The sequence below is a fragment of the Heterodontus francisci genome, chromosome 12, assembly GCF_036365525.1.
Source record: "Heterodontus francisci isolate sHetFra1 chromosome 12, sHetFra1.hap1, whole genome shotgun sequence".
NCBI lineage: Eukaryota > Metazoa > Chordata > Chondrichthyes > Heterodontiformes > Heterodontidae > Heterodontus > Heterodontus francisci.
Window position 1 is genome coordinate 85,475,639 of NC_090382.1, and position 27,292 is coordinate 85,502,930.

General features: G+C 42.7%; 1 protein-coding gene across 1 annotated transcript in view; it reads left to right on the plus strand.

The window, feature by feature from the left end:
* LOC137375969 (organic cation/carnitine transporter 2-like) overlaps window positions 1-27,292 on the plus strand; it is a 128,950-nt gene that overhangs the window by 47,214 nt on the left and 54,444 nt on the right. Inside the window, exon 6 of the mRNA XM_068043781.1 lies at window positions 16,926-17,026. Within this exon, the coding sequence (XP_067899882.1) occupies window positions 16,926-17,026 (101 nt within the window). The remainder of the gene's footprint in view (window positions 1-16,925; window positions 17,027-27,292) is intronic.

The following is a 27,292-nucleotide window of genomic DNA, read 5'->3' on the forward strand; positions in this document are numbered from 1 at the left end:
TACAGCCCACTATTGCAATCTTGATTCTGCCATCATCAGTATTGTAGACTTTGGTCCCAGAATAGCTATTCGAGATTTATGATCTGTTACTAGCGTGAAGTTTCTGCCCAACATTTTGATTCCGAAGATGATTCCAAGCGCTCCTATTACAGCTGCGCATCGTTGTGTTCACTGTTAGTCAGGATACGTGACACAAATGCAATGAGCTTCTCTTGACCATCATACATGACATGACAACTCATTGAACAGAGCTAACACCATTGTAAGCTCAGGCAGAAATCTCGAGTAGTATTGGACCATGCCTAGAAAAGATCTGAGCTCAGACACATTGTTGGACTTTGGGGCATTGACTATAGCCTTTATCTTCACTTTGACTGGCTGGAGTCCTTTTTCATTGAATTTCAAGCTAAGGTACACTACCTCACATTGCACACTTGCTTCTTTTCAACTTCACATTGTAATCATTGAGCTTTTTTAATACTTTATCCAACACTTGATTGCAACTGCAACAGGCGCAGAGAATCTTCAACACATCATCCTAATTGCACAAGCAACGCAGCATTCCTTGCAAAATCTTATCCTTTGTAGCTTGGAAGATTTTTGGAGAACATTCAGACTATCGGGCAGCATCGTGGAGGAGAAGAACACCATGTGGTGTGTTTATTGTGAGATAATGCTGACTCTCTCGATCCGCATTGAGCTGTGCATAAGCATGGGACAAATCTAATTCCATGAATAACTTGGATCCCGCTAACTCCGCATACAGATCTTGAGAGGTTGGGAGTGGATACTGCTTATCATCGACTGCTTGGTAAATTTTGACTTTGTAGTCCCCACAATGTCTCACGGTTTTGCTTGACTTGGGCAACACGACAACTGGGATTGCTTAATCACTGTGATCAGTTTTCACGTGCTCACCATTTCAGTCTAGTTTCTTTAGCTCCCCTTCAGCCTGGATTTTGGGAGTCGAAGGAACTGGCCTAACCTGACAATATATTGGTTTTGCATCAGGCCTGAATTGGGGTCTATTTTCATACCGATTTTTCATTCATAGCTATCCTCAAAAATATTGCTGTAACTATTCAATAGCTGATCAAGCTTCTTGGAAAACTAACTTCAGCTTGCAAAACCATTCTTTTCCCATCAACATTAATTTATTGACATAGCTCATTACAAAAGTAGGTCTACACCTGGACGGTCTACACCTGGGCCGGACTGGAACCAATGTCCTTGGGGGTGCTTTTGCTAACGCTGTTGGGGAGGGTTTAAACTAATGTGGCAGGGGGATGGGAACCAAATGAGGAGGTCAGTGGACAGTAAGGAGGTAGTAACTAAAGCCTGTAAGGAACTAGATAATGAAGTCAGCGTGACTAAGGGGAAGAGTAGGCAGGGAGCAGATGATGAACGCAAAGGGACTGGTGGTCTGAGGTGCATTTGTTTTAATGCAAGAAGTGTAGTAGGTAAGGCAGATGAACTCGGGGCTTGGATTAGTACCTGGGAGTATGATGTTATTGCTATTACTGAGACTTGGTTGAGGGAAGGGCACGATTGGCAACTAAATATCCCAGGATATCGATGCTTCAGGCGGGATAGAGAGGGAGGTAAAAGGGGTGGAGGAGTTGCATTACTGGTCAAAGAGGATATCACAGCTGTATTGAAGGAGGGCACTATGGAGGACTCGAGCAGTGAGGCAATATGGGCAGAACTCAGAAATAGGAAGGGTGCGGTAACAATGTTGGGGCTGTACTACAGGCCTCCCAACAGCGAGCGTGAGATAGAGGTACAAATATGGAAACAGATTATGGAAAGATGTAGGAGCAACAGGGTGGTGGTGATAGGAGATTTTAATTTTCCCAACATTGACTGGGATTCATTTAGTGTTAGAGGTCGAGATGGAGCAGAATTTGTAAGGAGCATCCAGGAGGGCTTTCTAGAGCAGTATGTAAATAGTCGAACTCAGGAAGGGGCCATACTGGACCTGGTGTTGGGGAATGAGCCCAGCCAGCTGGTTGAAGTTTCAGTAGGGGACTACTTTGGGAATAGTGATCACAATTCCGTAAGTTTTAGAATACTCATGGACAAAGACGAGAGTGGTCCTAAAGGAAGAGTGCTAAATTGGGGGAAGGCCAACTATACCAAAATTCGGCAGGAGCTGGGGAATGTAGATTGGGAGCAGCTGTTTGAAGGTAAATCCACATTTGATATGTGGGAGGCTTTTAAAGAGAGGTTGATTAGCGTGCAGGAGAGACATGTTCCTGTGAAAATGAGGGATAGAAATGGCAAGATTAGGGAACCGTGGATGACAGGTGAAATTGTGAAACTAGCTAAGAGGAAAAAGGAAGCATACATAAGGTCTAGGCGGCTGAAGAAAGACGAAGCTTTGGAAGAATATCGGGAATGTAGGACCAATCTGAAACAAGGAATTAAGAGGGCTAAAAGGGGTCATGAAATATCTTTAGCAAACAGGATTAAGGAAAATCCCAAAGCCTTTTATTCATATATAAGGAGCAAGAGGGTAACTAGAGAAAGGATTGGCCCACTCAAGGACAAAGGAGGAAAATTATGCGTGGAGTCAGAGAAAATGCATCGGTATTCACCGAGGAGAGGGACATGACGGATGTTGAGGTTAGGGATAGATGTTTGATTACTCTGGATCAAGTCGGCATAAGGAGGTAGGAAGTGTTGGCATTAAGGTGGACAAGTCCCCAGGTCCGGATGGGATCTATCCCAGGTTACTGAGGGAAGCGAGAGAGGAAATAGCTGGGGCCTTAACAGATATCTTTGCAACATCCTTAAACACGGGTGAGGTCCTGGAGGACTGGAGAATTGCTAATGTTGTCCCCTTGCTTAAGAAGGGTAGCAGGGATAATCCAGGTAATTATAGACCGGTGAGCCTGACGTCAGTGGTAGGGAAGCTGCTGGAGAAGATACTGAGGGATAGGATCTATTCCCATTTGGAAGAAAATGGGCTTATCAGTGATAGGCAACATGGTTTTGTGCAGGGAAGATCATGTCTTACCAACTTAATAGAATTCTTTGAGGAAGTGACAAAGTTGATTGATGAGGGAAGGGCTGTAGATGTCATATACATGGACTTCAGTAAGGCGTTTGATAAGGTTCCCCATGGTAGGTTGATGGAGAAAGTGAAGTCGCATGGGGTCCAGGGTGTACTAGCTAGATGGATAAAGAACTGGCTGGGCAACAGGAGACAGAGAGTAGCAGTGGAAGGGAGTTTCTCAAAATGGAGACGTGTGACCAGTGTTGTTTCACAGGGATCCGTGCTGGGACCATTGTTTGTGATATACATAAATGATTTGGTGGAAAGTATAGGTGGTCTGATTAGCAAGTTTGCAGACGACACTAAGATTGGTGGAGTAGCAGATAGTGAAGGGGACTGTCAGAGAATACAGCAGAATCGAGATGGATTGGAGAGTTGGGCAGAGAAATGGCAGATGGAGTTCAATCCAGGCAAATGCGAGGTGATGCATTTTGGAAGATCCAATTCAAGAGTGAACTATTCAATAAATGGAAAAATCCTGGGGAAAATTGATGTACAGAGAGATTTGGGTGTTCAGGTCCATTGTTCCCTGAAGGTGGCAACGCAGGTCAGTAGAGTGGTCAAGAAGGCATACGGCATGCTTTCCTTCATCGGACGGGGTATTGAGTACAAGAGTTGACAGGTCATGTTACAGTTGTAAAGGACTTTGGTTCGGCCACATTTGGAATACTGCGTGCAGTTCTGGTCGCCACAATACCAAAAGGATGTAGATGCTTTGGAGAGGGTGCAGAGGGGGTTCACCAGGATGTTGCCTGGTATGGAGGGCGCTAGCTATGAAGAGAGGTTGAATAGATTAGGATTATTTTCATTAGAAAGATGGAGGTTGAGGGGGGACCTGATTGAGGTGTACAAAACCATGAGAGGTATAGACAGGGTGGATAGCAAGAAGCTTTTTCCCAGAGTGGGGGATTCAATTACTGGGGGTCACGAGTTCAAAGTGAGAGGGGAAAAGTTTTGGGGGGATATGCGTGGAAAGTTCTTTACGCAGAGGGTGGTGGGTGCCTAGAACGCATTGCCAGCGGCGGTGGTAGACGCGGGCACGATAGCGTCTTTTAAGATGTATCTAGACAGATACATGAATGGGCAGGAAGCAAAGAGATACAGACCCTTAGAAAATAGGTAACAGGTTTAGATAGAGGATCTGGATCGGCACAGGCTTGGAGGGCCGGAGGGCCTGTTCCTGTGCTGTAATTTTCTTTGTTCTTGTTCTTTGTAACTTTAGGGACTTGCCCTTATACTGGACATTGCACTCCATTTGTCTGCACATTTCTATGAGCTCACCAAAGTCAATTTTCAAATGAACTGTGCTGTCAATTAGAGATATGGCACTGAATTTGCTTTCGTACATATCTCTACTCACAATGGAGCAATCTGCAGCCATATTGATGCACATGTTGATGTAATGCTGATTTACGAACACCTTTGTACAAAAGTCTCTGACATCTGAGTGATTGTTAGGGCCATAAATTCTGTCCAGCCCGAGCTCCTCATCACTTAGACACTCTGTATTCATTTCAGGATTGTTAACTCCACCCGTGTGATATTCCTGTTTATCATTACAGCTGGAATGAGCTCCCTTTCCTGCTTTGGCCTTCACTCGTCAAGCAGTTACAATATGGCCTTTCTTTTGGCAATTAAAGCACTTGGTATTTTCTGTACTGACATGCTTGTGCCATATGATTGGCCTTACAGTGATAAAGAAGACACTAAACAGCTATCTCATAGTTCTCATAATGATCTCATAGTTAAGGATCCCCTAGGGATGAGTGATCATAACATGCTAGAATTTCAAATTCAGTTTGAGGGTGAGAAACTGGAGTCCCACACTAATGTTCTGAGTTAAACAAAGATAATTACGTAGGCGTGAGGACAGATTTGGCCCTAGTGGACTGGGCAGGAAGACTGAAAGGTAGGACATTTGATGAGCAGTGGCAGATGTTTAATGAGATATTCAATCCCTCCCAACTAAAATATATTCCAGAGAGGAAGAAAGATTCTAAGTGGGGTGCGGGGGGGGGGGAGACATCCATGGCTAAGCAAGGAAGTTAAGGATAATGTAAAGACAAAAACTAAGGTATGCCATATTGCAAAGGCCAGTGGCTGGCAGGAAGATTGGGAAACTTTTAAAGATCAACAAAGGGTTACTAAAAAAGTAATAAAAAGAGCAAAGGTAAATTATGAAAGAAAACTAGCGCTAAATATAAAAACGGATAGCAAAAGCTTCCATAAGTATATAAAAGGGAAGAGAGTAGCTAAAGTGAATGTTGGTCCCTTGGAGGATGAGACAGGGGAGTTAATAGAAGGGAACACAGAAATGGCGGAGACACTAAATCAGTATTTTGCCTCAGTTTTCAAGGTGGAGGACACTAGTACCATCCTAATAGTATCAGGTAATGCCGAGGTTATAGAAAGGGAGGAACTTAGAACAATCATCATCACTAGGGAAAAGGTACTGAGCAAACTATTGGGATTGAAGGCAGATAAGTCCCCAGGGCCTGATGGTCTACATACCAGGGTCTTAAAGGAAGTGGCAGTGGAGATAGTGGATCCATTGGTTATAATATTCCAAAATTCCCTGGATGCGGAAAAGGTTCCAGTGGATTGGGAAAAAGCTAATATAACACCCTTGTTCAAAAAGGGAGGGAGGCAGAAAGGAGGAAACTATAGACCAGGTAGTTTAACATCTGTCATTGGGAAATTGTTAGACTCCATTATTAAGGAAGTATTAACAGGACATTTAGAAAGTCAAAACGCAATCCATCAGACTCTGCATGGTTTTATGAAGGGTAAATTGTGTTTGACTAATTTGCTAGAGTTCTTCGAAGCTGTAACAAGCAAAGTGGATAATGGGGATCCTGTAGATATAGTATATCTGGACTTCCAGAAGGCATTTGATAAGGTGTCGCACAGATGGTTAATACACAAGGTAAGATCACATGGGGTTAGGGGCAATTTATTAGCTTGGATAGAGGATTGGCTAACCAACAGAAAACAGAGAGTCAGGATAAATGGGTCTTTTTCTGGTTGGCAAGATGTAACTAGTGGGGTGTCACAGGGTTCGGTCCTCGGGGCCCCAACTATTTAAAATCTATATTAATGACTTGGATGCAGGGATAGAAGGTACGATAGCCAAATTTGCAGATGGTGGGATAGTAAGATGCAATAAAGAAATAAGAAATTAACAAATGGATTTGGATAGGTTAGGTGAATGGGCCAAAATTTGGCAGATGGAGTTTAACATGGATAAGTGTGAGGCTATCCATTTTGGTCGGAAGAATAGAAAGACAAATTATTATCTAAATGGAGAGAAACTTCAGAGTGCTTCAGTGCAGAGGGATCTGGGTGTCCTCGTGCATGAATTGCAGAAAACTAGTATGTAGGTACAGCAGGTAATAAGGAAGGTAAATGGAATTTTGGCATTTATTGCTAAAGGAATACAGTATAAAAGTAGCGAAGTGTTGCTGCAACTGTACAAGGCATTCGTGAGACCGCACCTGGAGTACTGCATACAGTTTTGGTCCTGTTATTTGAGGAAGGATGTAGTTGCATTTGAGGCAGTTCAGAGGAGGTTCACTAGATTGATTCCAGAGATGAAGGGTTTGTCTTCTGAAGAGAGATTGAGCAGTTTAGGCCTTTACTTTCTAGAGTATGGAAGAATGAGAGGAAATCTAATTGAGGTATATAAGATGATTAAGGGGATTGACAAAGTAGACGTAGAGAGGATGTTTACTCTTGTGGGGCAATCTGGAATGAGAGGTCATACTTATAGGATAAGGGGTAGTGGATTTAAAACAGAAATGAGGAGAAATTACTTCTCTCAAATGGTTGTGAGTCTGTGGAATTCGCTACCCCAGAGTGCGGTGGATGCCAGGACATTGAGTAAATTTGAGGAGATAAACAGATTTTTAATTAGTAATGGGTTGAAGGGTTATGGAGGACAGGCAGGAAAATGGAGTTGAGGCCGAGCTGAGATCAGCCATGATCGTATTGAATGGCGGAGCAGGCTCAAGGGGCTGAATTGCCTACTCCTGCTCCTAGTTCTTATGTTATGTTATCTCTAGCACTCTCTGACTAGGTCTCTCCACTTTAGTATAAAACAGAAAGTGCTGGAAATACTCAGCAGGTCAGGCAGCATCTGTCGCGAGAGAAGCAGAGTTATCGTTTCAGGTCAGTGACTTTTCATCAGAACACCACTTTTGGCTTGGCAGTGGACAGAAGCTGTACTGGTCACTGACCTAGGACGAAATTACTGAGCATTCTTTGATGCAATCTCTATAGATAAAGCAATCTTACATGCTAACTTAAATGTACAATTTTGTGTGTTTCGAAACTTTTGTCTACCAATCCATACAAGAGAAAGAATACAGGATGTAGCAGCAGGAGTTGATCATATGGCTACTCGAGCCTACACCGCCATTCAGTACAATCATGGCTAATATTAGGCTTCAACTCCACTTTCCTGCCCACTTGCCATATCCCTTGATTCCCTGAGAGACCAAAACTCTATTTATCCCAGTCTTAAATGTATTCAACAATGCAACATCCACAACCCTCTGGGGTAGAAAATTCCAAAGATTCACAACCCTTTAAGTGAAGTAATTTCTCCTCATCTCAGCCCTAAATGATTGCCCCTGTTTCATCTTTATGTTGTTTCTAGTTCCCAGATGTTGGAAAGAATCACACTTTAATCTTGGAAAAGGTTGGAGCCAGTCTGGTTTATTACAGCACCATGCTTTGTACTGTAGAACCTGATTCTTGTGTTATATATAACATGACTCCCCAGTGCAGCCGCGAATGAGACCCCCCACTGGAACATTTACACATAACAACTAGTTCCTAGCTAATTAGTTCCTAACACTTTACAGATAGTATAACAATATATACATATATAACATACCTCTTTCTTTAAAACATAATGCCCCTATATCAACATAACTGTCAATATAAAGAAGGTTATCATCTGACTTGTGGAAATAATCTGAACCCCTTTTTAGAGTCTTTTATAGCATGTATTCTTTTTAATATTACTCATGGTATCGCTAAGGTAGTAAGATGTGCCTCCATCTTGTAGATTTGGCATTTGTTGCTCTTAGTGGTGAGTTGGTACGCTATACAGATGATGTTGTGTCACTTGCTGGTGATGTTGTTAATATTGTCTCGCTGGATAGTGATGTTTCTGGTGTTGTTGATGGTCTTTTCTGTTGTTCCGGCAGAGGTGTAGGTCGAATATGGATTCTGTTCCTTCTCATTTGGTTACCAGTTTCAGTCTCAATGATGTATGACCTTGGAATCTCAGCTTCACTGACAACTTTTGCTCGGCTCCAGGTTTTCACGATTGGATCCTGTACATGTACAGTCTGTCCTTTCAAAAGCTTGGGTTTCAGCATATTTGTTGAAGTGTTGCTCTCCTCTTACCTGTACTTCACTGAGTTGTTGTCTCACTTCCTCCTGGTCACTTGAAGGATGTATTTTGCTTGGCAGAGTTGTCTTATTTTCTTCCATTTAAAAGCTCTGCAGGTGATTTCATGTCAGCCTTGAGAGGTGTGGATCAGAGTGGAGCTAGGTTTGGGTCTTCCTTCACCTCTCAGCATTTCACAAGCGTTCTTTTTAACTGTCTGGACATGTCTTTCTATAAATCCGTGTCCCCGTGGGTAGTGTGGTGATGAGGCGATGGTGTTGAACTCGCACTGGTCAGCAAATTCTTTAAATTTACATTTTTTGGCTGCATTTTTCAATCTTGCTGCAAAGTTGTCAATGGGCTCACCAAGTTCCTGTCTGAGACCTTGAAATTCATATCGGTAAATCCGATGATTTGATTTTTACTGGAGATGGGTGCTGAATCTTTCAAAAATTTTGTTTGGGTTTCTGCTGCCCTCTTCGCTTAGGTCCCAGCTGTTAAATAAATTTAATCCATTATCTCCGGCCCACGGAAGGATATAGCTGACCCTTTCCTCTTCACTACTGCCTTTTAGGAAACTATTAAATGCCATATTGAACTTTTGTTTCAACTTCTCAAATACCTCTACGACATCATCAACTCCCCAATTCATGATGGGCTGTAGCAGTGCATTCATTCCTGTCCTGGCTGACATTTTGATTTTTTTTTTTAGAGTTTTTGTATGAGTCACTGTTTTTCTGTCTGTCGCTCTCTGGCAGTAATTTGGCTCACTTTTCTCAATCTGATGCTTTTAAAAATGTTGTAGGTTTACTCACAGGCACTCGCTGCCACCATGTTTCCTCTTTATGTTGTTTCTGGTTCCCAGATGTTGGAAAGAATCACACCTTAATCTTAGAAAAGGCTGGAGTCAGTCTGGTTTATTACAGCACCATGCTTTGTGCTGTAGAACCTGATTCTTGTGTTACATATAACATGACTCCCCACTGCAGCCATGAATGAGGCCCCCCACTGGAACACTTAACCATAACAACTAGTTCCTAGCTAATTAGTTCCGAACACTTTGCAGATAGTATAGCAATATATACATCTATAACAGCCCCCTTATCCTGAGACTGTGCCCCCATGTTTTAGGTTCCCTGACCAGCGGCAACAATGTCTCAGTGTCTGCCCTATCCAACCCCTTCAGAATCTTGTATGTTTCAATGCGAACACCGCGCATTCTTCTAAACCCCAGAGAGTATAGGCCAAATCTACTCAGCATCTCATCATAGGATGACCCCCTCATCCCAGGGACCAATTTAGTGAACCTTTGCTGCACTACCTGTAATGCATGGATATCCTTTCTTAAATGTGAGACCAAAACTGCACAGTTCTTCAGATGTGGTCTCACCAACTGTAGCAAAACTTCTCTATTCTTGTACTCCAATCCCCTTGCAATAAAGGTCAACATGGCATTTTCCTTCCTAATTGCTTGCTGTACCTGCATGCTAACTTTCTGCGTTCCTTGTACAAATCTGTCTCACAATGCATGGACTAAGAATGTGCCAAAGTTGCAATGTAGTTTAAAAAAAAATTCAGTGCCACAATGTACTCACCAACTATTTCTCTACTTCTTAGATTCTGGTTCCATATTTGGTTCCACCTTTCCACTATTCATAGTGGCTTAGGACTGAAATGTTCCTCCAACTTGATGATCTGAATGGCATATTTTTTGTCATGTTGGGAGCACAAATGCTTGTTGGCATGCCATACACTTCTGGGTTAATTCCTGTTAGCAAAGCTACTTTCTTGCACTCAGGAATTGCCTTACTCTGAGGCTTGACCACTTCACTTTCACCTTCCCATTCGAAAATGTTATCTCTGAAAAACATGTCCATTCTTTCAATGTATAAATGGTTCTCGAGCTCTCTCATATGTTCCCAGCTTTCCGATATATCCCATGGGCACAGCCAGATTGTCTCATTTCCGAATTCACAGTAACACAGTAAACACTACTGTGGCTGTCTGTAGCAGTGATACCTAAAACCAGTCAGTTGTTGAAAATATTCACTTTCCCAAATGAACACTTTGAATCCAATGCACATTAGGATCCTGAGCATCCCATTCAACTGAGGGGATAGTTTGAGGCTTAGGCTTCACACAATCCAGCCAAAATCCATCCAAGCAGGTAGGTCACCGGGAGTTGGCTGATCTTGTTCACTTCAGTCCCTGCTGCTGTTTGCTGCTTATATTCACAGACTTTGATCCCATTCTCATCACCATTTTCTGTAATATGTGTAAACGCTTTACTGAGGCTGTCCATAACGGTGATACCCAAAACCAGTCTACCAGTCTAGTCGGTGGTGAAAATATTCTCTTACCCAAGTTAGCACTTTGAATGCAATGCACATTAGGACCTTGCAGCGTCCTATTTGACTGAGGAGACAGGTTGTGGCTCAGGCTTTGCACAATCCAGCCAACATCTCTGCCATCTGAGCAGGTAGATAACTGGGAGTTGGCTGATCTTGTTCACTGCAGTCCCTGCTGCTGTTTTCTGCCTGGATTTATGGACTTTGATCTCATCCTCCTAGCCGTTGTCTGTAATATATTTGGGTGGCACTAACACAGAAGATGGACACCAAGCATGACCAATCCAAGCAAATGTTTATTTACATCATGACATCATTAAATGATTAACATAATATCAAAATACATTACAATTATATGTATAATAAAAACAGAAAATACTGGAAATGCTCAGCAGGTCTGACAGTATCTGTGGAGAGAGAAATAAATAACGTTTCAAGTCTGTGACAAAAGGATTCATAATGCACAGCCAAAGGGAGCGGTCATGAGACAAGTGAAGAAATACCTTTTTTTCTCTTGTTTCTCTCATTTAATTTTCTTTGCTTTCAGACGACTGTTGTTTTGGATCTGCCATTCATACCTCCTCTGGACACATCTTTTGTTTCTTTGCTTGCCCCATTACCATTCCCTTTGGCCTTGAACAATTAATCTTTTTGTCTTTTAATCTCTCCACCCTATCATAGATCTTCCTTTTTTGTTCTTTTCCCCAACCTTCCCCTTTCACTAGCTCAAACCAATTACATTTCGAACTTTTTCGAGTTCTGATGAAAGGTCACAGATCTGAAACATTAACTCACCTCTCCACAAATGCTGCCAGACCTACTGAGCATTTTCAGCACTTTCTGTTTTTATTTTGCATTTCCAGCATCCATAATATTTTGTTTTTGTTTCATTATATGCATAGGCATGTGCCTGCATTGCACACCAGAGTCATGAGCCATTTCGTCAAAGGTAAGCCCTTGTCGCCCAGTTGCCACCCGTTGGTTTGTGATGGTAGCTCAAATGCAGCTGGCAAAGTGAACTGCCACAGAATGAAGGCATCAAGACTGCTGCCAGGATACCAGACATTGACCTGCGTGATACATGTGTATGGTTGTACACCAGATGGATGTTGAGGGAGTTGAATCCCTTTTGGTTGCCATATATCTTAGAGTTGACATGCAGCATCTGCAAAGCAGCATGCATGCAGTCAGTGGCACTCTGCACCAGGGGAAGCCTGAATTCCTCGTGAAGTTATGTGCTCACTCCCCCTGCTTCTCTCTGGCATGCACAAGTGGACAGAAAACTGGACTAGTTTGCAAATATCACCTGCTCCAGCCTGGAAGGAACCAGTCACATCAAAGTTCATGGCCCACAGTCATCTTCACAGGCATTGGCAATACTGTCCTCCCCTGGCTTTGAGGTTGCAGCTGTGGCTGCAGCAGGTGACAGGTTTCATCTCTGTCTTAAATGCACGACCCCTTATTTTTAAATAGTGACCCCCAGTTCTAGGTTCTCCCACAAAGAGAAACATCTTTTCCACATCCACCCTGTCAAGATCCCTCAGGATCTTACATGTTTTAATCAAGTCGCCTCTTACTCTTCTCAACTCCAGCTGATACATGCCGAGCCTGTCCAACCTTTCCTCATGAGACAACCCACCCATTTCAGGTATTAGTCCAGTAAACTTTCTCTGAACTACTTCCAAAGCATTTACATCCTTCCTTAAATAAGGAGACCAATACGTACACAGTACTCCAGATGTGATCTCACCAATACCCTGTATAACTGAAGCATAACCTCCCTACTTTTGTATTAAATTACCCTCGCAATAAACAATAACATTCTATTAGCTTTCCTAATCACTTGCTAACCTGCATGCTAACCTTTTGCAATTCATGCACTAGAACACCCAGATCCCTCTACATCTCAGAGCTCTGCAACTCTCACCATTTAGATAATATGCTCCTTTTTTATTTTTCCTGCCAAAATGGGCAATTTCACATGTTCCCTCATTATACTCCATTTGCCAGATAGGATGTCTTGTGTGGCTATCCAATTGATGCCAATTGAGATGGCAACTGGAGAAACAGGATATCTCCCACAGAGCTCTTAGAAGGCACGTTAATGTGATGTGTTCCATGGTCTGGGACTCTTGGCCACAATTGCCCTTTGGGTCATCCCTTATCTTCCACTTAAGGAGCAAGTGGCTGTATCGTCCATATCCTCTGCAAATCTGTTTGCATGCTGTCCACTGTCTTTGAGGAAGGTCGAAGCCAGGGGCCTCTGCTGTTGGATTCGTGATGAAGCTTTGGTTTTTTATGCTGCATGCGCACCATGATCCCATCTGTCTCGATAGTGGGTTGATACCAGCTGCATGAATATTACCTGCTGTTTCCTAGAATGTCCAACACAATTTTAAGCATTTTCCTGGTAAGTTCTTCAAGTATTCATGAATGGGAACAGTGGTGTTGTTCATGTCTTTTCCATCTCACAAAGCACAATGGAGTTGCAGCAAATGGCATGTAGGGCAATATGGGAAAGTAGTGGGAAGTACTTAATTGGAGTGGGCTTAAACATCCCTGACACCATCTTCATGGCAGCATTTAGCCATACATCCACGACCTTTGTGTGCTGGCTGCAAAGCAGTATTCTGCAGCAGAATAGACTAAGGCCACTGTTGTAGTGTTAAGTGTTTTGGCTGTGCTCTCACATGATGTTTCAGCCAGTTTTCGGACCAGGTTCACCATAGTTTTTACTTACTGGCTGATGAAATGAAATTAAAGGTTTTTATCTGAAAGCACAAAGCATTTGCAATAAGATAGATGAACTCGTGGCACAAATAGAGGGAAATGTTTTAGCTCCAGGGACCCGGGTTCGATTCCGGGTACTGCCTGTGTGGAGTTTGCAAGTTCTCCCTGTGTCTGCGTGGGTTTTCTCCGGGTGCTCCGGTTTCCTCCCACAAGCCAAAAGACTTGCAAGTTGGTAGGTAAATTGGCCATTATAAATTGTCACTCGTATAGGTAGGTGGTAGGGAAATATAGGGACAGGTGGGGATGTTTGGTAGGAATATGGGATTATTGTAGGATTAGTATAAATGGGTGGTTGATGTTCGGCACAGACTCGGTGGGCCGAAGGGCCTGTTTCAGTGCTGTATCTCTAATCATAATCTAATCTAATCACCATTACAGAGACATGATTACAAGGTGGTGAAGAATGGGAAATAAATATTCCAGGGTACACAATATTTTGGAAAGACAGACAGAATGGCAACGGAGGAGGGGGAGCGCCCTGATAGTAAAGAATGACATAAGGATATTAGTGAGAAAGGATCTGACCTCAGAAGATCATGAAATTGAAACAGTTTAAGTGGAAATTAGGAATAGCAAGAATCAAAAAACACTGGTGGGAGTATTTTATAGCCCCCCCCACCCCCCCAACAGTAGTTATACCATTGGATAGAGCATTAAACAAGAAATTATTGGAGCTTGTAACAAAGACAATGTAATAATTGTGGGGTCTTTAATCTTCATATAGACAGGGACAATGAAATTGGTAACAGTGGTCTAGAAGATGAGTTTGTAGAATATTTTTGGGACAACTTCTTGGAGCAATACGTTGTGGAACCAACTAGGGATAAAACTATTGTAGATGTAGTATTGTATAATGAAGCAGGGTTAATTAGTATGTCATAGTAAAAGAACCACTAGGAAATAGTGATCATAATACCATTGAATTCCATGTTAAGTTTGAAAGTGATGCACTCCAACCACAACAAGAATCCTAAACTTAAATAAAGCCCAGCCAATTATGCAGGTATGAGGGGAAAACTGGTTTAGGTAAACTGGGTAAGTAGACTAAAAGGTATGGCAGTAAATGAACAGTGGGAAACCTTTAAAGGGTTGTCAATGCTCCATTGTTGAATGCATTTAAGGCTGGGATAGACAGACTTTTGGTCTCTCAGGGAATCAAGGGATATGGCGAGCAGGTGGAAAAATGGAGTCCAAGGCTAAGATCAGCCATGATCGTATTGAATTGCAGAGCAGGCTTAATGGGTCATACAGTCTACTCCTGCTCCTATTTTTTGTGTTCTTGTGATGCTGATGAGATGAGGCTGATTGCTAAGACTCCTGTACAGGTATTTTGGGTGGTGGCCATGAGTAACTCGCCTTCCACAGAAGGAAACATTGGCCAGGATTTTATGAGCCCCCCGAGGCAGGGAAGGAGGTGGGGGTGGGGCACAGAGTATCTTGACATGTGGCGGGGGATGTGTGGGAGGTGGGGCAGAGGTCCCACCACCTCTCCATTGCCAAGCGATCTTTCCGGGGGCTGGATAGGCTGATGATTGCCTTCCTGTCCGGAGGCAAATTGGGGCCATTAGGAGGCATAGTAATGGCCAATTAATAGCCTAGCCACCGCTGGGATCTTACCAGCAGTGAGAGGGCAGGGGGAACCTCCGCCATGTGGGGAGAATGCCTTGCAACATGAGGCGCTCTCCCTGTGGGCTTGAGGAGGGGCCCTCATCCGTGAGCAATTTGTGGCCCACAGAGGACGCCCACCAGGAGCAACTTTACCCCCAGGGATACCTGCCCCCTGGACTTCACAACCACTCTCCTACCCCCCCCCCCCCTCACTTGTCGGATCCTTCCAGACTGGCCATGGCGACCCCACCTCACCTACCTCCTGTCTGGGGTTTCAGCACTGGACCTGGGTCCGAGGCCTCTGCAGTACCGGCAGTAGCCACCACTCCCATGGTGCTACCGATACTGCTGAGCTGCCAGTCCTTTGATTGGCTGGCAGCTCATGGAGGCGGAATCCCTATCTTCAAAGGGACGAGGATCCCAGCTCGTGAATCTTTACTTGAAAAACACTGGAGGATTGCTCCGGAGGACCGTGAAAATGCACAGGCGGGCTTCACTTTGCCTTTTTGGTCTGGCGCTGGGAGTCCCACCTCCTGTACAAAATCCAGCCCATTGAGTTCTTTCCCAGTGGCGTTATTGTTCAGATGGAACTCTGACCTAACTGTCTTCTCTGGATTGTGACGGAGGCACCAGGTCTGAAAGTATTTCCCAGTAGGCCCAGGGAGTGGGATTTCATAAGTTTCTGCATTAGGATCACTTTTATTTAATACGGCTCTGAAATTCCGTGGAGTTCTCCCAGTCTCCCATTATAACTTCAGCAGAAGACCAGAATAACACACAAAAGAACAGTATGTGTTGATGAAAAGATAGTTATGGCGGGAGATTACGAAAACTACTGAGGAATTCCAGAGGGGAGTTTGTGCTCAGATACATGGGTCATTAAAGGTGGCAGCATGAGTAGATAAGGCCACAAAAAAAATAGAATCTTCGTTTTAAAAAGCCAAAGACAATCAAGTATAGTCTGGGAAATATCTCAACCTCAAAGTGAAAGATCTGGTAGAGTTTTTCAGTCTGATGCCATTGTGTCCACAGTGAACACAATGTTGCAAGGTTGCTGCCACCGCAAATCAGCAGCTTCAACATCTTTCTTGTCATATTCATTTACAATGTGTCCCCTGCTCCATGTTTATAAAAACTAGGTATTAAAAAAATCATGCTGTTGCCATTGTGTCACTGATCACGCCATTGCACTCTAGTCTTTTTAACAGTTCTGGGTAACCATCTTGGAAAATATAATAGGGCAGTTTAAACAAATTTAAATAGTGTCCAAAACGTTCCTACTTTTATGCCAGTAAGGAAGAATTTATTGTGCTCAAAATACACAAAATCTTATGTCCAACCCACTACTCTCCACAAACTCAGCTCTGAAGGAGATTAAAGGAAGAGATACAATATATAACTTCATACAAGCTCAAAAGCATTTTATCAATCAAAGCACAGACTAAGAGTGATATGATGTGGACAATATTCCTCTTTGAGGATTGATCCAATATCATGATGTTACATGGCACTGCATCAATAAAATGGGGGTTTTATTATTATTGAGTCCCACTTTTCTCATCTACAGGTGATGCAGGGTCAACACTGTAGGTGACAAGGGGAGGGGAAAAGAAGAAGCTCAAATGTGATTTCCTGGATCATCCATCCCTGATTTGAACTAATAGTAATAGATAATAATACTGATACTTTCTAACAATCTGAATCCTCTTTGTTTTCCTTCCAGCTTGAAGATTTGAAGGCTAAAAGTAAACAATCCTGCACAATTATTCACTTGGTTAAAACATCTAATATCCGAGCCATCACTATCATAATTTTTCTAATATGGTGAGTATTTCATAGAATCATTGAATTGCACAGCACAGAAGGAGGCCATTCAGTCCATCAAGTCTGCACTGGCTCTTTCAAAGCACAATCGAGTTAGTCCCACTCCTCTCTTCTTTCCCCATATTGCTTGCAGTGATTTCTCCATTTAGTGTTTATCCAATTCCCTTTTGAAAGCTGCTGCTGAATCTGTATCTGCACCCTATCAGGCAGTGCATTCCAAATCCAAGCCTCTTGATGTGTAACAACATTTTTGCCTCCTGTTGCCTCTTTCACCCCACAGGAGGCTACCTAGCCTTTTGTTAACTTCCCACATGGGTTCTATAATCCCAGTTCCCTCTGCGATGGAGTTTGTGGTGCGAGACCGGTGTTGGTGCTCTGACTTCAGGATTCAAAGCATGCTTTTTTTTTAGACAGATCCTGATTAACAATAAAACTAAAAGCTTCAAAATTCTCGGATGTCAGGATCAGGTTAAAAAAAAAATTTCACCAGAGAAATGTGACTGGAGCTCACGTTTCAGGCTTTTTCAAGACTACACAGACTGGAATGGTTGTGTTGGCTGTAAGAGAGAGCCATGTTGAACACTAGAAAGCCTCTGCTAAAATATAACAACAGGTGCATTAAGAAGGATTGAAACGATTGTTCTGTTGGGTATTGTTATGACACAGATTGAAGGTTGTTCAAAGAAGTCTCGGGAGTCTTTGTAGGACTAAAGAATAACTTGTTTATTATACATATATAACTATTTACACTCTCCACACGCCTATCTAGTTAACACACCTCATGCTGCTTCTAGGTTCTTCCAAGCCTAATCCCTAAGTGACTATTACATCAACATCACTACAGTGGGAGGGGTTTATACTCACTGTCTCAAACATTAAACCTTTTGGGCCCATCTCCCCCGCAACTCTCTGTCCATCACAGATTCAGCCTCTCAGGAGGCTTCACGACGCTCCCTGATCATGTTCTTATCGAAGTCGGACGATCGGTAGTATTGTTTGAAAGTCTTGTTCAATGGCTTGCATGGTCTTGACCCATGTTTGTAGTATCCTGTTGTCTCTGGGTTTTTTAATCATCATCTGGTTCATTCAGATAAATGATTGGTCATTGCTTTGGTGGAATAGGGAAAATGTTTCTCCTATTCCATCGTAAAGTAGTCTCTGCCATGCGCACTAAATACGGTCTCTGATAATTGGCATTTTTTTGGATGACAACGCTTTCCCATTCTCGGTGTCATATCCATACTTTCTCATTTACCGATTAGGCATGCTACAGCCTGCTGGACTGAACATTGAGTTCAATAATTTCAGAGCATGGCAGCCCCCCCTTTTTATTTTCAGTTATTTTGTTCTTTTCTTTTTTCTTTTCTATTTTTATTTTATTTTATTTTAGCTTGTTTCATCATTCATTTTTCTTACCATGTGTCTGCCCATTGTATTTTTCATGCTTGTGCTTTGGGCCAAGGCTGTTCATTTTGCTGTCCATTAACACCCTCTCTGCACTAACGCTTTGTCTTTCAACACACCATTAACATACCGTTTACCTTTGCTCCATGACATTCTGGTCAGCTATTTTCTGTGACCTTGTCCTATTAACACCTTACCTTTTGTTATCTCTTGCCCCACCCAGGTTTCTTTAATAACAAACAAAGTTATCCATTTATTATAAACCAAGTTTTAGGCAATAATAAAGAAAAGCATACACACAAATTGAAATGTTAAAGACCCTTATTTATCGTAGCCCTCACACACACATACATACACAACCAGTTAAACAGGAAAAAATAAAAGGGATTTTTATTTACAAAGAAATAGAGGGAATAAAAATAAAACCACTTAGGATGAAAAGAAGGTATGGAAAGATACCCTTTGTTGCTAAGGCCTTCCAAATGTGAATAGGCAACTGTCAGTAGGAACTTCCTAGAACAGTTCCTTCCAGGCAGTGTTGAAGATCAGTCTAGGTAGGCTTTCCAAGCGATGCAACACAGAAAGCTCCAGTTGGACTTTACAGCAGGAAGCAGCAACAAGGATTTTCTTAGGTTTTATTGCAGTAATGTAGCAGTAAATGTTTCTTCAAATACAGGAGGAAATAGTAAACACAATTGATGCAGGAATTATTTTCAAATGAGAAAGATATCAGCTGTTTTCTCCTGGAAGGCACACAGCAACTGACTTTTTGTAACATTTCAAAATGAAACCAAAAACTGTTCAGAGCAAGTTACATGACAACCATAAATTTCAGCCTGTCACTCCTTTGCAAACATGTTTTCCCAAGTCAAAAGCACAATACCTGCTGGATTATGTGGACACAGGTGCCTTCCAGTCTGTTTATATTTCACTCATTCCAAAACCTTCTGTTGACCTCCCTTTTTAAAAAAAAAACACAAAGTTCAGCAATCTACAGATGAATCAATGTCCATAATTCAACTATAAGTTCTTTAAGTATATATTTTACAAAAGAAAGAGAAGAAATCTCATAACAGTATTGTTGCGACCAGGTGAGAAGGAGTCTAGGGGTTTCCTCTCAGCCTTTGCCTGGTTTAACTGTAACAGGGTTTAATTTTTGAAACACTGTTTTTAGCTCCCCTTCAGTGACTTCTCATTCACAGCTCCAATTGTAAGGCAAAGAAATTAGACAGGTTTCCTTAGATTTAAACAAGAAAGGTGGAAGTTTATTAATCTTAAACCCTAATCCGGTTAACAGCAACGAATATGCGATGCGACCATGCTAGCATGCATACTCCATAAACACACATGCAGATACAGACAGAAAAGGTAGAAAAGAATAAAGGGGAAAGGTTTAAGGCAATATCTGTTAATTATTTACTGTCCTTTGAGTTCAATGTGGGGTCTTTGGTTGCCGATAAGTCCTGCTGTTTGTTGGGGCCCAGTTCACGCTTCAACTAATTTGGATGTAGGAGTCTTCTCTCTTGAGGTTTATGTGTCTTCCGTGGGTCTGATGGCTTGGGAGAAAGTGAGAGAGACAGCCAGGAGAGGCACTTCCTTGTTCTAGCTTCAGTTGCAAACTGCCTTCTGTTCCTTTCTGTGTCGCACAATTCAAAAAACCCAGGTTGCCCAGCAGGTTAGTCATTTGAAAAACTCCTTTTTTGGAACAGTCTCTTTTGCGAGGTTTGTGGATTATGTTATCTTAGCAGTCCCTGGAATGTGATTCCTTACACCTTCAATGTCAAGTGATCAAAATCGATTTGGTTTAATAGGAGTAGGGAATTGTCCTTTGTCTCCATAAGCAGCATCTCTTAGTATACACATATCCTTCCACTCCAAATGTCTGGTGATCTCTTTAACAGGTTATTTCTTCACTCCAGCAGCAGATTAAATTAATGTTCATATGACAAAATTAATATGCCTTATTCTTGGCAGGTGGGGGTCTGCATGACACCTCCACACCCATTGGAATGCAATGCAATTTTTTAAAAGAGCATTTCATTAAAAGAGACTAGGGAGAAGATAGGACAGAAAAACACACATGCATTTCGCTCATTCATTCAGAACCCAAACAATTGTTACAGCCTGTCTTTTCTTGGTAGCAATACTGCTTCAAACTGCCCTTTTTGGCATCCCAATAAACATGTTTTATGTGAAGTTCTTTTTTTCAGTTTGCACATTATCATGACTGCCTAAGGTGTCTTAGTTCTTGTTGAGGTCTGTAGGGGTAGGGTTAGGTTTAATTAGCCCTGGGCTGGAGTTCTGCTCATGGGTGGCAGCAGTGGGCGGTGCTACTCTGAACTGTCTTTCAGTGCTTTGAGACATCATACAAGGGCTCTTTACCTCAGGGGATGGCTGGTTCCCCTTTTTCCTGACTATGGGGGTGCATTCTTTGCGAATCTTCCCTTTTTCCTCTGCAACACTCCTGCTTGCAGGTATTTGTTCAGATTCTGTTGCACTCCCCTGTGGCACTTTGACTCGGTGAAAAATCACGTTTATGGTTTATCTGCCCTCTTGAGAATTTCCTTTGTCACTGCAGGTTCCTGTAAATGCTGTTAGCAACTCTTGTGGGGTGCTTCTACTGTCTCATTTACATAGGGGGATGTGGGATCTAACTTTTCAAATATTTCGGGGTTGGCTGACAGGATAGTAGAGGTTTGATCCAGGATTCTTCCCAGACTTCCTTTAACCTGCCTTCTTGGTCCCTTTTTCCCCATTCCTTTCTAACCTGTTGCTAGCCTTATGTCAGCCTGTTCCCTTTGGTTTCCGGCAGGGGTTCCTTACAGGTCGCCAGTCCTCTGCTGGAAGGCCCTCCAAATGCCAAAACAGGGCTTAGGGGTGAAGATTTCACTGTAGGTTTAGCTTTCCCCTCAACCTGGCACATGTGGCAACTCCTACAGTACTCCACCACATCTTTGTGGAGTTTTGTCCAGTCAAATTGCTGTCTTATGTGGGCTTTGGTTTTTCATATACTGACATGTACAGCCACTACAATCGCATGGGCTATTCTTACTATTTCTCCCCGGTACCTCTGCGGTATCACTAACTGGTGAACTCCATTTCCTCATCAGTACCTCATTCTTTCGAGAGTAGCAATCAGGGCTGCCCTCTCTTTCAATTTCAGACTGGGCAGCATGTGCTAACTCTCTCAATACTGGGTTAGCTCACTGAGCCTCAGCTAGGGGAGATCCATTTAACTCATTCCTTGGTCTTCTAACTTTCCAAAGAAAGTCTAAGATAGACAGACTTCATGGTCGTCTGCCTGCAGTGCCAATTAAGACTCCTCTGGGGGAGCTGGTTTGATCATGACCTCATTCATTACACTTTCAGGAAAACTGCAGGGGTTTGTCTCCTCCCATTGCCCTGTTTCTTTGACCTCCTGCTGTCTTTCTTTCACTACTGGGGAAGCTATCTTCTTAATGCCTGCCAGATTATTACCTAAGAGCAGGTCAACCTCATCCACAGGCAAACTAGGGACAATCCGTACATTCCCCGGTCCCGAAACTAGGTCGCGCACCCGGTGTAAAGGTACAGACATACACTGCCCTTCAATACCATTCACCACCATTCTGGTGTTTACTGCACTCTCTGGGGGAAAGGTTAGGCCATTTTCCAGTAAAAGCGATCTAGCGGCCCCTGTGTCCTCGAGGATTACTATGGGCTTGCTTGTTCCACTCAAGGGGTATGGGGTTACTCTGCCTTCAGACACAAAACCCTGATAACCTTCAGGAATCATGTTAAATTTTCCTGCACTTGCAACCGTAAGCTTGCTGGGTCTCGCACTTACTGCAGTTAAAGCCACAGCTTTTTCTGCTGTGCTTTCCATCAGGTTCACTTCTTCACTGAGCAAGTCTGCCCTGATTAACCCGACAGGTTTTCCCTTCAGTTATCAGCAGTCAGCTCTTAAATGCCCTGCTCTATGACAATGGAAGCACACCGGTCTCATGGTCACACTCCTACTTACAGCACCTTCCTTTTTGGCTGGAGGAGGGCCCTCTGTGTCTCCTGCTTTTCTTTCCCTCCCAGGATTGCTTGAGCTTCTACCACCTTCCCACCGTCTGTCCTTTTCAAATTTGTGGACACGATTAGGAAAGGTTCTGCCCGGGAAACCGACTTATAAATGAGAGCAAACTCATCAGCCAGAATTGCGGCTTGCTGGGCTCTGTGAGCCTTTTGTTCCTCCACGTCTGTCTTTATGGAGAGTGGGAGAGAGTTTTTAAATTCCTCTAGCAAAATTACTTCTCTGAGATTTTCATTGCTGAGCTGCATTTTAAGAGCCCTCAGCCACTGGTCAAAATCCAGCTGCTTATTTCTCTCACACTCCAGGTAAGTTTGATCAGCTTGCTTCTTGAGAGTTGTAATCTATTGGCGATAGGCTTCCGGTATGAACTTGTATGCCTCGACAATAGCACTTTTTGTCAGTTCATAATCTGATGTATTCTCATCTGACAAAATGGAATAAACCCTCATGGGCTTTTACGACTAATTTGCTCTGTAACGACAGAGTCCAAGCCTCAGCTGACCACATTTAACTGTGTTGCCAGTTTTTCAAAAGACACAAAAAACTCTTCCACGTCTCCCTTATTGAATTTTAGAATCAGTTTGGAAAGTTTTAACTCTTCTGTACCCAGCCCTGAATTACGCTCCTCCATACTGGCCATGCTTTCACTGTGGTTACTCTGTTACCTCCTCCACCACCACCACCCACCCCCCCCCCACCCCCCCCCCCCCCGCCTAGTTAATTTAAGCCTCTTCGGCTCTCTCTCTTCGCATTCTTTCTAGATGGTTCTTTCTCTTTCTCTCCCCTCTGTCTTTTTCTTCATGTTCCTTCTGGAAGTCTCTTTCTTTCTCTCTCTCCTCTCTCTCTCTCTCTCTCTCTCTTTCTCTTTCCCTGTCTTCTAATTCAATTTTCCTTTGTTCCAATTGTATCTTTGTTAGCAATACCTTCTAACCCTGCTTCTGCTTCTTCAGATTCAAGGGAAAAATGGTTGGCCACTAGTCTTGGGAGTTCAGACTTCTTAGCCTTGCCTCTGCAGTGATCCTACACTGCTCAGCCATTTTCCTCAACTCCTCCATAAACAGTGCTTTTAACTTATCCCCAGTTACTTCAGCCTGGCTCGGGGTGCTACTAGCTTCAGTCGCAGACATGTTAGTATTCTAGCACGCACAACCACAAGAAAACCTGCATGGAAATATTTTCTTTTTTTGTTTGAAATCAATTTGACTCCCCACTTCCAATTTCTCATTTGTGTGTGGGTCAATTTAGGACGCTAGCCCCTAAATTTCTATTACGACCAGGTGAGAAGGGGTCTAGGGGCTCCCTGTCAGACTTTGCCTGGTTTAACCGTAACAGGGTTTAATTTTAGAAACACCGGGTTTTTTGCTCCCCTTCAGCGAATTCTTGTTCACTGCTCCAATTGTAAGGCAATAAAATCAGACAGTTTTCCTGAGATTTAAACAAGAAAGGTGGAAGTTTATTAATCTTCAACTCTAATCTCTTTAATGACTAAGAATATGTGACGCGACCACGCTAGCATGCATATGCGATAAAGACACATGCCGATAGAGACAAAGTAAAAAAGGATCTGTTAGTTACTTACTGTCCTTTGAAGTTCAATGTGGAGTCTTTGGTTGCTGGTAAATCCCTCTATTCATTGGGTCCCAGTTCACGCTTCAACTTATTTTGATGTAGGAGTCTTTTCTCTTTTGAGGATTACGTGTCTTCTGTAGGGCCGGTGGCTTGGGAGAAAGTGAGAGAGAGAGAGAGCCAGGAGAGGGACTTCTTTGTTCCAGCTTCAATTGCAAACTAGCTTCTGTTCCTTTCTGTGTGGTACAATTCAAAAAGCCCCAGGTTCCCCAGCAGGTTAGTCATGTGACTAGCTGTTTATCTGGAACAGTCTCTCCTGCGAGGTTTGTGAATTGTATTATATTAGCAGTCCCTGGAATGAATTTCTTTACACCTTCAATGTCAAGTGATCAAAATTCATTTGGTTTAATTGGAGCAAAGACAATGTCCTTTGTCTCCACAAGCAGCGTCTCTTAGTATGCAAATGTCTTGCCAGCCCAAATGTCTGGTGATCTCTTTAACAAGTAATTTCTTCACTCCAGCAACAGTTTAAAATTAATGTTCATATGACAAAATTAATATGCCTCATTCTTGGCAGGTGGGGGTCTGCATGACAGTATTCATTTGAAAACTGTGGTCCATTGTCTGACACAACTTGTGTGTCGCAAAGATCTCCTGTAAAGCTCAGATAACAGATTCTGTTATTGTTGAGTAGAACCTTTTCACTCCAATCCATCAAGAAAAATAATCAATCATGGTTATATAGGATTTTGCGTTGTACATAAATAATTACATTCCTAACTGTTCCCACGATCTGGTTAGAAATGTTGCTGTAATCGGAGGTTCTCTCTGCTCTGGTCTATATATTGCAGATACTTGGCAGTACAGGACCATGTCTCCTATGTCTCTGTCTCCTAGTGTGTACCATCTACAAGATGCACTGCAGCAACGCACCAAGGCTCCTTAGACAGCACCTTCCAAACCCATGACCTTCACATAGAAAAACAAGGGCTGAAAATGCATGGGAACACCACCACCTGCAACTTCCCCTCCAAGCTATACACCATCCTGACTTGAAACTATATTGCCGTTCCTTCACTGCCACTGGGTCAAACTCATGGAGCTTCCTTCTGAACAGCACTGTGGGTGTACCTACTCCACATGGACTGCAATGGTTCAAAAGGCAACTCACCACCACCACCTCAAGAGCAATTAGGGATGGGCATTAAATGCTGGCCTAGCCAGCGATGCCCACATCCCATGAACGAATAAAAAAAAATGTCTTTGGATATTCCTGCAACCAAGATATCTGATTTGAGTGCATTTGGAATGGTTAGTCTGTCATTATACACCAGCAAATCGTCGGTGATTGTGAAGTTTTTTCTGAATTTGTAGATTCTAGGACATTCTTGAGCCTCGCCCTCTGTGCAGTATTGACATATACGAGTACATTCTTCATCCTTTGGGGCGTAACTAATTTCTTGCAGTTTCTGTATACTTGCTGCCTACTGTTGTAAATATAACTCTATTTCATCTACAAAGCTCACATCCTGTTGAGTTGGATGGTGTACCGTTGCCCTTGATAGAGCATCAGTGGAAGTTTGCATCGTTTCCTGAACATATATGGTCTCCTATGTATATAGCATCAATCGTAACCGGAGCCTCTGAATTCATGGAGGCATTTTTGTAATTTCCTTCTCATCTGGTAAAGGAAACTAATGGTTTGTGGTCTGTCTCAATGACAACTTTCAATCCTGTAATGTGATCAGAGAACTTCTCGCAAGCCCACATGACTGCAAGTGCTTCTTTTTCAATTACCACATATCTGATCTCTGTCTTGGACAAAGCTCTTGATGCATAGATGATTGGTCTTCGACAACCATCAGGCTGTTCTAACCCTGTGGATGAGGTTCCTGCAGCAATCTTTGTTGGTCGTGTAGGGATATAATGTGCTAGGATGTCAGGCAGTATGAACATTTTTTGAATCTTTCAGAGTGCCTGCTGTTGATGTGAACTCCAACACCATGCTTGATCTTTTATCAAGAGTGCTTGATAAGAGCTTGATCAATGGCTTAGTTACCTGCGCCAGATAAGGTAAACATTTGGCTAACTGATTCACCATTCCAAGAAATCTTTGGAGATGTAGGACAAAATTTGGAGTTGGAAACTCATTAATGGTTCTCACCTTTTGTGGATCTTCCATTATGCTATTGTTACTTACTTTGTGTCCCAAGAAATGAATGGATGTCTTGGAAAATTCACACTTGTCGTAAAGCATGAGCCCTTCTTCCTGAAGCTGACTTAAAACAGTTTTTACTCTCTGGTCATGTTCTTCAATGGAAGCTCCATTCACCAGGACATCATCCATGTGACAAATCACCCCTTTTACGCCTTGCAGAATGTTGGTCATGGTCCTTTGGAAAATGTCAGGTACAGACGTTCTCCAGAAAGGTAAACAACTGAAACAGAATTGGCCAAATGGAGTGATAAATGTTGTGAGTAGTCTTGATTTTTTGTCCAAAAGAACCTGCCAAACGTCACTATTCAAGTCGAGTTTAGTGAACATTATGCTTTTGGATAGCTTTGTCTACTGACGACATAGAATGAATTTCCCTTTTCATTGTTTTGTTAAGCTGCATTAAATCCACACAGATATGAAGAGTACCATTGGTTTCAGAACTGGAGCCATAGGTGAACACGACTCTGTTGATTTTGTGACAAGATGAATGACTCCCATTCTGGTGATCTCTTCCAGCTGATTTTGTACTTGATTCATCAACGGATGTGGTATTTTTCTTGGTGCAAAGACACATGCCATTGGCATCTTTTAGCGCAATTCTGTACTCTGTCTTCAGCCTTCCTAGACTTGAAAACAGTCTGTGATCATCTGCTTGAAAGTGACTGTTTGACTCTGGCTGTTTTGACTTCATCCACCTTTTTGAGTAGATGTAGGTCTAAGCATGCTTTTCTGCTTAACAGGGGAAATTCTTGTTTCTTTTCAAAACGTATAGGCTTTCCATAATCTGTCTTCCTTTATATTGGACAGTTGATTGAAGCTTAGCTTCACCTTCAGTTGGATCCCTCCTGGACCATGCAACTATGTGTCCACTGGTTGTAAGCAATGTCTCATTAACCGTGGCACATGGTTTGACAGAATTGTGACACTTGCACCTGTGATCAACTTGAAATTCATAATATGACCATTGACATAGATGTCTGCTGCCCAAAATCCTTGATTGGGATTATTAATTTTGCCC